The sequence below is a fragment of the Rhinoderma darwinii genome, chromosome 7 (genome assembly GCF_050947455.1).
Source record: "Rhinoderma darwinii isolate aRhiDar2 chromosome 7, aRhiDar2.hap1, whole genome shotgun sequence".
In the NCBI taxonomy this organism is placed as follows: domain Eukaryota; kingdom Metazoa; phylum Chordata; class Amphibia; order Anura; family Rhinodermatidae; genus Rhinoderma; species Rhinoderma darwinii.
The window spans coordinates 143,113,113-143,126,554 of NC_134693.1; the positions used below are offsets into that span (position 1 = coordinate 143,113,113).

Consider the following 13,442-nt stretch of genomic DNA (forward strand, 5'->3'; position numbering starts at 1 on the left):
CGAAGAGAAACATTTACATTGATGTGGAGTTGCGCAGATTATTAATTAACCTTCAGAATTCTATAGAAATCTTCACCCGTCACCGAGGAAACAATTAACGAGCGCGACCAACACAGACGACGTCTCCCCCCCCCCCCCCCCCCCCCTGATTCCAGCAGAAGGATTGTGCCCAATGTACTAATAACTGCGAAACATGTAGAGGAGAAGGCAAACGAGGAGGATTTATGGGTAAGGCAGCGATCTCCGGGGGATGTGTAATAATCTCCGAGACTCTTCATGGACGAGACGCTGAAAACACCTTCACATCTAAAGTCTGAGCAAAAAACAAATCTGCAAAAACGAGGAAAATCCGGGAAGATCTTTGGTAAAGCTGAACCCACAAAAAGAGCCCCCCGAGCCAGTCACAAAGCCTGCACGTTATGTAATGCTGCCCCTCACACAGACCTTACAGCCAATCAGGAGTCCCCAGAGACTCGTCACAGCCATCAAGTGTCAGCTCTCCTGCCATAGACCTCCATACACTGCACAGCCGGGGGCATAGCTATAGGGGGTGCAGTGGCAGCAGTCACACCCGGGGGCCTAACGCCTGAGGGGGCTCAAGAGCTCCATAAGAAGATACTGGTATTATATATGCTACATGGCAGGTGGCGGCTCTTACAGTTATTGTATAGTACATCACTGGTACACAGGTCTACACCGGTACACGGGTCTACACCGGTACATCACCAGTACACGGGTCTACACCGGTACATCACCAGTACACGGGTCTACACCGGTACATCACCAGTACACGGGTCTACACCGGTACATCACCGGTTTCACGGCTCTACGCCGGTACATCACCGGTACACGGCTCTACGCCGGTACATCACCGATACACGGCTCTACGCCGGTACATCACCGATACACGGCTCTACGCCGGTACATCACCGATACACGGCTCTACGCCGGTACATCACCGATACACGGCTCTACGCCGGTACATCACCGATACACGGCTCTACGCCGGTACATCACCGGTACACGGCTCTACACCGGTACATCACCGGTACACTGCTCTACGCCGGTACATCACCGGTACACGGCAATGAAGCACACCCGATGAATCCCTCCATGACATATAATATGAGAATTTCTTTCTTCACAGCTAGATCCCGAGTACAGAGTCCTCTCCGCTGCCAGTGACTTCGGCTGATCCTCAATAACTTGGACAGGATCCCTTAAGGACACAGGAATTGGAACATTCGTCACAATCTGGGGGATTCACAAAACTGCCATGTGTGACCCTTGCAGAGCTTCCAGGAGACTTTTATCCTTGATTATTATGTGCCCCCCCCCCCCCCCCATCATTATATGAAATGGATGTGAGAGGATCCAAGTAACTATTAACCTCTTCCCTTCTGATGATAATTGCCGAGTAGCCTGAAATAGTGTCAGAGACAGAGAGGGTCTGTACACGCCGTCAGTGGTTAATGCGCGGCCTCCAGTATGTAATATATATATATATATATATATATATATATATATATGGTAAATCCTTTCAAAATACGAGAGATATATACATATATATATATATATGAGAGAGAGAACAAACTCCAATCCGCGCTCTTAGAGCTAATTCAAACTGGCTGACCTGCCCACCGGCACATGGACCATCAGCGGCTACAACTGTGCAGAACATATAATATATCTATGATAGAAAGAGAGAAAGCAGCCATACACCTCACATCTGCCTAATAGCTATCTATCTATCGATCTATCTCATATCTAATCTATCTATTATCTGTCCTATCTATCTCATATCTATCTATCTATCTATCTCATATCTATCTATCTCATATCTATCTATCTATCTATCTATCTATCTATCTATCTATCTCATATCTATCTATCTATCTCCTCTCATATCTATCTATTATCTGTCCTATCTATCTCATATCTATCTATCTATCTCATATCTATCTATTATCTGTCCTATCTATCTATCTATCTATCTATCTATTATCTGTCCTATCTATCTATCTATCTATCTATCTATCTATCTCATATCTATCTATCTATCTCCTCTCATATCTATCTATCTCCTCTCATATCTATCTCTCTCATATCATATCTATCTAATATCTATCTCACTCATATCTATCTCTCTCCATGCGTTGATGTAATGTGTATATACTTGTGACGAATCATTATTTCCTGTGTCTCGGTCCATGTATCTCCCATATATAATGTATACCCCCCCCCCTCCCCGGTGTTGTTTCGCTCTGGTGTCGGCGGTGTATATCCATGCTTCCTCCCCCCTTTTCGCCGCCTCCTGTGTCCTCTACTCCTGTTTTTTATCTTAGATTTTCCTTTGATTGTTCGCCCACCAGAATCTCTCCCCACAGTAGCGGCGAAACTTTAACAGGAGATAACGAGCAGCCGCTGTATACACAGATGTGCGCCGTGCCGCTGCGTGCCGCTCTGTCTATTAGCAGCGCGGGCGATCGCTCACCCCAGAACCTAAGGGGGTGACAGAGAAAGCTGCGCGATCACTGGCTGGAACGTATGACATCATCACCACTTCATTATGTCAAAACCGCGCTGTAGCGATACCAGCTCCGTACCGTCTCCATGGGAACAGCATCCTATAAGAACTCGCTGCATTAAGAAGCCATTAAGGAACATTTGGACTTTTAAGAAAACAAAGAGGGAGTAAAAGTCTTAAAAGGAAACACCGTAGAAACGTTCCGTTAAATACAAGGTTAGGGCTACACGGCGACTTTAGCCACGAAAAAAGGAATACAGCGGGTTTGGATTACATGCGACACTCGTGTCAGCCATGGCAACTTGTGGGTCGCAACGTGGCCAAATTCGCTTTCATTACTCGCAATGCAGTCAGCGCGACACAGCGATATTTGGCCTTGTGACCTGTGTCGTGACTAAAGTCGCCGTGCAGTCCGAAAAATTGCAAGAGCCCAATGCCGTCCCCTCCCCCACTACTCATCCTTTGGAAAAGAGCGGTAGCCCTCTCAGGGCTTCTGATTGGCCGTTTTGTCTCTTTATCTAAAGAGGAGGCATCTAGAGACCACGTTGCAGCATGAATACGCCCGTCTCGCTAGTAGAGCGCATGTGATCACAGCGCCAAAGAAAGAGTCTGATGAAGCAGAGCTGGCGTCTTACCCGAGGGCGCAGAGGACGCTGATCTTCCCCGTTTTAAGATGCAGCTCCGCTACTAAACAACATTTCACATAGAATCTTATATCTTGCACTGATCCGGGTTATATCAGGTCTTATACTCCGGTCACATCCAAAACTGCATTTACAATCCTGCTGGCTGACACGTAGAATCTGTCAACATTGTGCTGACAGACACATTCGGAGTTCCCACAATGCATTGTGCTTCGCTGTGGAAGATGTACTAGGTGTATATACTACAGACCCCACAGCGCAATTCACCGGAGTACATGCAGAACCGACACTAAGCCGGCGGGAAGGCCGAGGACAGAGGGAACCCTATGGAACGACCTGGATTTCTGCAGCGATTACTAATAAAATGTGGTCTGATTGTTATCGAAGTCACAACTAGAGACAAACGCAACGTAACCAAACTAATAACACACTACAGTTGTCCGTGTCTTTTATTGAGCACATTGAGTAACAGCCACAATGTAGGGAGAAAATAAGTGAACCGCGGTGTTAATGACAAATCCAAGAGCTTATAGGCAAAGGGTGTTTTAGTGAAGGAGATATCGCAGGAGTGGGTTTCACAGGTGCTCTACTCATTGGATAAAGGCACACAAAGCCTGGTTACTGACTATTCTGTTCTCAAGAAAGATTGGTCAGTTTGAACCGCGCCTCAGGAGACCTCAGAAGACGTGTTATAGAGACGCATGAAACCGGAGCATTGCTGAAGACCTGGCGTACATCACTCCAGTTAGACAAATTAAGACATTTCAGGACTGTCGCTGCTCTCCCTGGGACTGGGCACGACGCAAGAGCACAACGGGCAATGGTGAGAAAGAACCCAGGGGTAACAGCAAAAGACCTACTGAAGACCCTACAAACTGATGAATCATCTGTACACGTGAGCACTAAGAGAAAAACACTGAACGATGGTGATCGTGGAAGGAGGCCACGAAGGAAGGCGCTGTGGTCCAAAAAATCTGAGGATTTCCCGAGACAAAAGTGGAGCTTTTTAGCATAAATTCACATTATGGAGGAAAAAGAACAGTGCACACCAAAACCTCATCCCAACTGTAACGCATAGTGGAGTGAGCACAGCGGAGGGTGACAGACGGGAACGGCAGAGGGAGCGCGGCGCAGGGGGGGGGCGTCAGCGTGAGCACGGCAGAGGGGAAACGGCAGAGTGAGCGCGGCAGAGGGGAAACGGCAGCACGGCGGAGGGGGAACGGCAGGGGGGCGGCAGAGGGAGCACGGCCGAGGGGAAACGGCAGAGTGAGCGCGGCGGAGGGGAAACGGCAGCACGGCAGAGGGGGAATGGCAGGAGCGCGGCGGAGGGGGTCGTCAGAGGGAGCACGGCAGAGTGAGCGCGGCAGAGGAAACCCGGCAGCACAGCGGAGGGGGAAAAGGCGGAGGGAGCATGGCTGAAGAGACTTCGGGTGATGTAAAACAATAATGACCCAAAGCACACAAGTAAAATGACTAAAGTATGGCTGACTTGGCCATTCCAAAACTCTTTCAGAGTCTTGCCGTCTACCCTATCAGGTTGCGGTGTTGTGACATGAACAGGGCTGTGTACACAAGACGAGAGTAATGGTCCAAAATTCCTCATCAACATTATCAATCAGACCCCATTAGTAATCAATGCAAAAAGGAAGGTAATTCCAAAGGGTTCACTTACTTTTTCTTGAAGCTGTATATTACAGGATTATAAGTGTAGGGTTCCGCTTTAGTTTGGGGTGATAAATGTTCTTCAGCAGAGATCCCGTACTGTCGATACTGGTGGGTGGAGGGGCTGTCAATGATCTATTTAGACAGAAGCGTGGCTCAGCGCCCAGATGCATTCATTACATTCACGGGTGGATGTCGGAGGCATTGACCCGTAATTGGCGAAATTATTCCCCTGTGAGATTCAAGTCATCCAGCGACGATTAGCAGCATTGATTTCTTAACATGATCTCGTATGTGGCCGCTGTGATGGGTCTCGCCTGCAGGAGAACAACCTGCACCACATAATGGACCATTGATGCATCTCAGAAACAGCTGTAAACTATAGTGACGGAGGACACGGCTATCTGACACCCGCGCTGTGACCCTGAATGTGGAGGCAGCAATTCTGTACTGGGGCAGTTCCTATGGAAATCTATGATCAAGAAATTCACACCAACGGGACTGCCGGTAAATACAGAATCAGTGGTGTAGTTATACTTGGGAACTGGTGCCTAAAAGGGCCCAACAGCCCCTGGGTCACACAAGTAGCAGAGCTGTAGATGGCATGAACCTCAGGTGCTCAGAAATTGCAAGCTTCTGTATGAGCACCGTGACTACACCAGCAGAATAGTGAGTGCAGCTCTGGGGTATAATACAGGATGTAACTCAGGATCAGTACAAGATAAGTAATGTAATGTATGTACACAGTGACTCCACCTGCAGAATAGTGAGTGCAGCTCTGGAGTATAATACAGGATGTAACTCAGGATCAGTACAGGATAAGTAATGTATGTACACAGTGACTCCACCAGCAGAATAGTGAGTACAGCTCTGGAGTATAATACAGGATGTAACTCAGGATCAGTACAGGATAAGTAATGTAATGTATGTACACAGTGACTCCACCAGCAGAATAGTGAGTGCAGCTCTGGAGTATAATACAGGATGTAACTCAGGATCAGTGCAGGATAAGTAATGTAATGTATGTACACAGTGACTCCACCAGCAGAATAGTGAGTGCAGCTCTGGAGTATAATACAGGATGTAACTCAGGATCAGTACAGGATAAGTAATGTAGGTACACAGTGACTCCACAAGCAGAATAGTGAGTGCAGCTCTGGAGTATAATACAGGATATAACTCAGGATCAGTACAGGATAAGTAATGTATGTACACAGTGACTCCACCAGCAGAATAGTGAGTGCAGCTCTGGAGTATAATACAGGATGTAACTCAGGATCAGTACAGGATAAGTAATGTAATGTATGTACACAGTGACTCCACCAGCAGAATAGTGAGTGCCGCTCTGGAGTATAATACTGGATGTAACTCAGGATCAGTACAGGATCAGTAATGTATATACACAGTGACTCCACCAGCAGAATAGTGAGTGCAGCTCTGGAGTATAATACTGGATATAACGCAGGATCAGTACAGGATCAGTAATGTAATGTATATACACAGTGACTCCACCAGCAGAATAGTGAGTGCAGCTCTGGAGTATAATACAGGATATAACTCAGGATCAGTACAGGATAAGTAATGTAACGTATGTACACAGTGACTCCACCAGCAGAATAGTGAGTGCAGCTCTGGAGTATAATACAGGATATAACTCAGGATCAGTACAGGATCAGTAATGTAATGTATGTACACAGTGACTGCACCAGCAGAATAGTGAGTGCAGCTCTGGAGTATAATACAGGATGTAACTCAGGATCAGTACAGGATAAGTAATGTAATGTATGTACACAGTGACTGCACCAGCAGAATAGTGAGCGCAGCTCTGGAGTATAATACAGGATGTAACTCAGGATCAGTACAGGATAAGTCATGTAATGTATGTACACAGTCCGGCATGTTCCCACATACATTTGCACTCAGTCACAAGTGAACAGTCCGTGGAGTGATAAGACGACGTTTCGCTCATGTATACACTTATTCGTTAAATTCATATAATTGCTGGACACACAACTCGTCATATAATTGAGAACAACATTTAGCACTTTGTGTTACACAATAAAAGATTCAAGTCTAAATTTTCGGAGGACGAGCTGCGGTTTATTTCAGAGAGGCTACAATTACTGAAAATGATACAACTGTTGCAGACACCGGTAACAGCGAGAGCGGCAGCGCAAACGCCACCAGAACCAACGTATGAAAGGAAATGCATCTCAACAAGTCAATAAATAACGAATAAATATCATATATAAAATAAGAAATTAAAACTGCACAAAACAGCGACGATACCGACAGAGGAAATTACCAGCCATTCCGATAAAACCCCCAAGACACTGAAAAGGACTCAGCCCCTCGAAGTACGAACTCCGCAGCGTCCCTGCAAGCAAAGCCTGTGCGTCATGTCAGGGGCCACAGTACTGACAATGTCTAGAGGGGTCAATAAAGCCCAGGTGATGGGACATAGACATTGAGCTGGTGGCACCACTACTGCCCCCTGTAGTCAGTTACGGATTTATGCAGTCCTCATCACCACGACACAAATGTTCCCACGCCCAGAAATTTATAGACTCCACCCCCTAATTTTTTTCCCATTCCTTGGATAGACGTCAGTTGTCAGGGACAATTAAGCTCCGCCCAGGGTGGAAATAATGCATTGTGGGACATAAACGACTCTACACATTACTATTATAGGATATATAAAGCATCGCTGAGCTAAAGAAGGGGATCAGCGTAAGTTTTGGTCTTGATGAGAAATGATGGGATTTACCCGGAGAAGACAGAGGCGAAAACTGGGGAGTAATCTGAAGAGGAGATAAACCATCACATGACCTGACACGGGGGTTACATAGAGCGGTGTGTCAGGGCGCAGGAATATGGCGCAGAATCCAGTCAGTTATTAGGAGTTCACCGGGGATTGTCAGCGCCGTTTCTCCGCTGACGACATCAGATACAGCAGGAAGCCGTTCTATGGATATTTTGCAGTCCTGTGCTGGAGGTAAGCGCCAGACTTCCCGTATTATTGGATGCCGGATTAAAAGATTGGGTATACGTGGTGACAGCCTCATCTGGACGGCATCCGACAAGCCTTTCCTTCAGAGGCCCTGAACAAAATGATCGCTGGGAAATTCCTTTAACCCGTTAGTGACCGCCAATAGGCCTTTTTCTGGCACTGCATCAGAATTAAGCAGCGCCGCGGGGAGCAGTTAAAATTCCCTACTGGAGGGAGCCGAGAAGACGGGGCAACACTGCTCGAGCTGGCAGATCGAAATCTGCCCGTTTAACCCCCTTCGATGTGGCGCTCAATAGCAAGCGCCACATCTAAACGGTTTTGGAGGGAGGGGGCTCCCCCTCACCCCACCGGCGTCCCGCAAAAAGAGAAAAACCCGCGTTTTCCCCTTACAAAATCATTTATTATGAAAAAACAAAAATAGTTACACATATTTTGTATCGCCGCGTCTGTGACGACACCAACTATAAAGCGATTACGTTATTTATCCCACACTGCGAACGCCGTAAATTTAAAATAAAAACCGATACTAAAACTGCTGTTTTCGGTTCATCCTGCCTTACAAAAAATGTGATCAAAAAGTCACGGACTCCAAAGTGACTACCAATAAAACCGACAGTCGTCCCGCAAAAGAAAAGCCCTCGTACAGCGGCAAAATAAAAAATAAAAGTCATGGCTCCTCAAATATGGAGACAAAAAACTAATAATTTTGAAAAAAGTAGGAAAACATAAGAAAATTCTATCAATTTGGTATCGACGCAATCGGAACGATCCGCTGAATAAAGGGAAATTTGCAGGAAAAAATAAAAAAAACAGTTGAAGGAGCGTTTTTTTAGGTTTTGCTGCATAAATCACAGCGTTTTCGTGCTGCGGGTTTTGCTGCGTATTTCTCCATAACTAGGGAGCTGGAATTCGCAGGTGAAATCACAGGATAAAGCGACACGCTGCGGTTTAGAAAATACGCACCGCGGGTCAATTTACTTCCCGAAAAATACCTCCACGTGGACGAGATTAGCTGGAACCTCATTCCTATGCTGGTACTGTATTACGGTTTTGCCGCGCAGAATAACCGCACGTAATACGCATCGTGTGCATGGACACAATGCGACGATGGAAAAAAAATAAAATAAAATAGCTTGATCATCAAGGCCTAAAATAGGCTGGTCACTAAGGGGTTAATAGGACACTGGATGGTCATGAAATCCTGATAACTTGGCGTGCAAAATAGCCCAACGCCCGATCAGCAGGAATGAACCCGATACTCCGGCATTTCAATTCCTTGGTGGAAAGTCCACGGCATTGGTCTTCCGGTGCTCCGACATTAATATGAAGTCAGTGGCACAAGGAGCGCCGTGGAGTCAGCGCACCAGAGAACAGAGGAGAGTCTATTAGGACGCAGCAGGGGGGGGGGGATTGCGGGATCTGGAGGGCGACGTCTTCGACTTTTGTGATTTAGCAATAAACATTTTCTTCAATCTTAAAAACTGCCGACTCCCCGAGGACAAAACCGCCTCCTCTGTACGTTCATCAATAGGTGTGAAGCAAAGCGGCGCCTCCTTTAAATGACTCTCCTCCCTGGTCCCCCGGCACTCGCGCTGATATTCACCTTGTCAAAAAGCATCAAAAATATCCTCCCAGCTGGAAAGCCGGATCTTTAATGCAAAAAGTTAAGAAAAAAAACAAAAACTTTTTTTTTTTTTTTTGCAAAGAAGCTCTGCGACTGTCTGTAAACTAAACCTCCCTGATAGCCGATCCCTGTAATCTGCGCTGCCGCCTCCAGATGTGTACGGTGGGAGGAGCGGGCGCTGTCACTACGTGAAGGGTTTACTAACCGCTATAATCATGGAGACGTCTAGAACGTGTTATTTATGGTCGCTCATTCGGCCGCTCTCTCTTTATCCCAGTTCTCCGGCATTTTTCTCCATTCTGTTTTTGCGTCCTGTTGGGTTTTGGCTGCGGCGTTGCCGTCCAGGTCCAGTTCTTCGAAGGAAGAGGCGCTCGCCCCAGATTCGCTGGGGCTCTTTTCGCTGTCCGTTTGCTCTTTAGGTTGTGAAGCTTCGGCCTCTGCTTCTTCCTGATTTTCAGACACCAGCTCCAGGCTTAGGGTGTCCTCTAGCAACAGGGGGTCCAGTTCAGCATCTAGGGGAGGGGGGACATGATGAGAATCTAGGCAGAGGATACAGAGCATTACATCACAGTCCTCTCATCTGCAGTCCCTGTTTGTCCAGTAGATCTGCAACTTACTATCTAATATACATTGCATTTCAAATCTGTGAGTTTTCCCAGTCACTGACAGCAAGCAAATACCGAAAATCTGCCCAGACCTAGTCCTGCTTACATGGTTGAGGGGTTTGATGACTTAGGACGTGCCCGCACCTCTTAATAAATCTGTTGCCTCTTATTCCAGCGCTGCAGGTCGCTTTGACTCGGGTATGAAACAGTATTAGTAAATCTGCCCCATCGTCTATTACATTATACACGGATGATGCTGCAGGGACAGAAGACGGGACTGTCCCTTTGCTGACATTTTATGTCCCTGTGAATGTTCCTCCATCTCTTCGCCAGTAACTATGGATACACGAGTTATAAACCTCAGAGACCACTTCTGTGTGTTGGCAAATGAGCTTTTCATTAGAAGGTGATAACGTTTTATTGATATAGGACTGGACACCGACAGCTTCCATGACCGCTCCTGTGCAGCCGGCAGCCAGAGATCAGGGGCTGCCATGTCTTGGATCCCTCTATAAATCACACCACCTATCAATTCCGCCGCCCCTCGTTCTGGCACCAATTCCTCATTTTCCCCATAACGGCCGCTTTCCATCTTCCCGCTGCTTCTCTGATTTAACGTCCCTAATTTTAGTCCGACTATCCTGTCTCTCCCTCACAGGTGGGCCCCCAGCCCGGCAGATAACATGCCATTTATTGTACCCAACGCCCATGTGGTGCGTCAGCTTCCAGCTGCCTAATAACACATGAAGATAATAATAGAGGGAGCAGATGAGGGGTGTCAGCTCCACGTCCTGCCCCCGCCTGCACATCAACCAAAGCTGCGCCTCACACGTTGCCTGACTACCAGGACAAATAATGACCTTGGCTGGCAGTGAGTGCCGGGAGCCGGGGCAGGGGGCAACGTAACACGATGAGGTGCCAGTGACAGCTGGTGCTGCCCGCGGCTGGTGACAGAGTTCTATGGAGTTATTAAGTGTAAAATAATGTTAATTGCGGCTGACACAGCTGGAGGACTCGGTCTGCGATCCTGACTCTGCAACGTCCCAGACCCCCACCCATATCACGAGGGCAGCAGAAAGCAAAGCACCCCGGGAGGTACGTAATCCAAGTGCAAGCATGGGAGGGGGAGCAGGAAGCAATTAGCAGCGACAGAACCTTCCCAGTCCTCGTGTGTCAGGTGACCGGCATCGCCATACTGGACAATCCCCCCCCCCCCCCCTCCAGACGTCCACCGTGATCTTAGGTCGGTCATACTGAGCGGTTTCTGATCTTTATACAGAATGTGACATTAGAGAACCTGAGGAATCACACGAGTTTCTGAATTATCAAACCATTTCAGGAACAAAGTTTAGTACGGGGGTTCAGAAAAGTAATTGCCCCCCCCCCACACAAATGCTTCATTCACACGGCCATGTTCGGACCGTAATCTACAGACCGCGCGTCGGCCGCATTTCCCGGACCCAACACAGTTCAGGGAGCCGGGCCCCTGGCATCGTAGTTGTGTTTGACGGTGAGTCACTGCCTCCCCGCGGGAATACGGTCCCGCACTGAAAACCTGATTACACTATGGGACAGTATTCCCGCTGGGAGGCAGGGACGCCCGGCGTCATACGTAACTACGATGCCAGGGGCCCGGCCCCTGAACGGTGTGCAGGCCGGGAAATACAGCCGACATGTGGTCCGCATATCACTGACCGAACACGCCCGGGTGCACGAGGCCTTAGTAACTGGTTGAAACCAACTCCTCTCTATCATTTGACGTCAGGCTTTACCGCTGTTGGCGTTTATTTTCTACGGCTCTTCTCGGCAGTGATGCGGTCAGTGAGAGGCTTCTGTATGATCGGCACGTTTCATTTATCAGCCCCATAAACACGGACGCCTGCACCGATCACGTGGGTGCTCCACGCCGCCCTTACCTAATCTCCAGAGCAGAATAGAGGGGCCCGCCATCATCGTGCGGATAGTCTGCCAGCAGCCGCCCCACATAGAACAAATTATAGGCCTCAACGGGGACACCGGCAGCGATCAGAGACACAGGCGGAATTCATAAACCGTTCTGTGACTGCTCAGGTTCATGGTGTCTAATATTACACGTTGTCCAAAGATCAGAGACTGTTCAGTATGACAGATACCCAATAATGGCAGCATTGGGGGGGGGGGGCAGATATTTTAGCTTCACTGTTAGAGGGGAAGCCGGGGAGAAGTATTTTCCCTAATAAAATGCAGTTAGGAGTTAATTGGTCAAAAGAAGAGAACGCACAGGGTGCACCCCCCCCTCCCCCCTAAATGGACAATGCAATTAAGTTCCAGCGTACATGAGAAGTGGGATCTTTGGGTCCTTCCCCACCCCCAGCACCCTAAGGTCCATTGTAGGCAGGAGTCTATAGGCTGTGCTTCACCACAATGTTAAGGGAAGCCCCACTACTCAGGGTTTGGCAGTCTCTCCTGTTCCACAGACAATACAATGGCAGCCTGTATTCTGCTGATGCACTGGCAGGACTGCTGCGGGGGATTTCGTTTTCCTTCACTTGCCCTGCTTTATAATCAGATTGATTTCACTCACAAAAGAAGCAATTCCTAGGATAGTGGTGTATTAGGGAATGGCTATTCATTGCGGTGTACAGTCATTTGTGTCCCATGAAAAACCTTGAGGGTCCAACTCCTCCTGTGCCAGGAGCTCCTAGACGCTTACACCATCATTAGGAACAACCACCACCATCATCAGCATCAGATTTGTCTCGTGGTTGTTAAGATTATGGATTTGGGGAATACTCCTTTATCACCGGTCCACAGAATAGGAAATAAAATGTCTGATCTCTGGGGGCCTTCCCTGCTGTGATCCCATCAATTTCCAGAATGGGCGTCCTGAGCCCTCCATCCCTCCTCACAGCACCCCCACAGTGAAAAGCTTGAATGGAAGAATGGTTGAGCATGCGCCCTGAAGCTTCATTCAATGTCTATGGGACTGACCAGCACTGTGCTCCACTGTTCGTGAGCATTAGCTATGGGACTGACAGAGTGATGAAAGGAGGAATTAGGGCCCGGGGGGGGGGGGGGTATGAGAGGTCCCCAGCGATCAGACTTATCACCTATCCTGTGGTTAGGTGATAAACGCCAATCCTTGGAATACCCCTTTAAATACTTCAGCCTAAGCTTGTATGTATCGTGTTGTTGTGGGCAGCATAGACTGTAGACACGGGTGCCAAGTGTTTGAGGAGCGGGCACATACCTTCAGACTCTGGCAGGGGCGCCTCTCCTCTCTCCTTCCTCAGCAGCTCTTTCATCTCAGGTACGTAGAAGTCATCTTGGCGAGACAGGGGGCACATAAAGATTATTTTATCCCCTTTATAGATCTCCACATAAGGGTGGG

At 48.0% G+C, this 13,442-nt stretch overlaps 1 protein-coding gene across 1 annotated transcript in view; it reads right to left on the reverse strand.

Moving 5' to 3' along the window:
* Positions 1–9,538: 9,538 nt before the first annotated feature.
* Positions 9,539–13,442, reverse strand: part of TEX264 (testis expressed 264, ER-phagy receptor) — a 19,026-nt gene continuing 15,122 nt past the window's right edge. Inside the window, exon 4 of the mRNA XM_075832461.1 lies at positions 9,539–9,979. Within this exon, the coding sequence (XP_075688576.1) occupies positions 9,717–9,979 (263 nt within the window). The 3' untranslated portion in view covers positions 9,539–9,716. The remainder of the gene's footprint in view (positions 9,980–13,442) is intronic.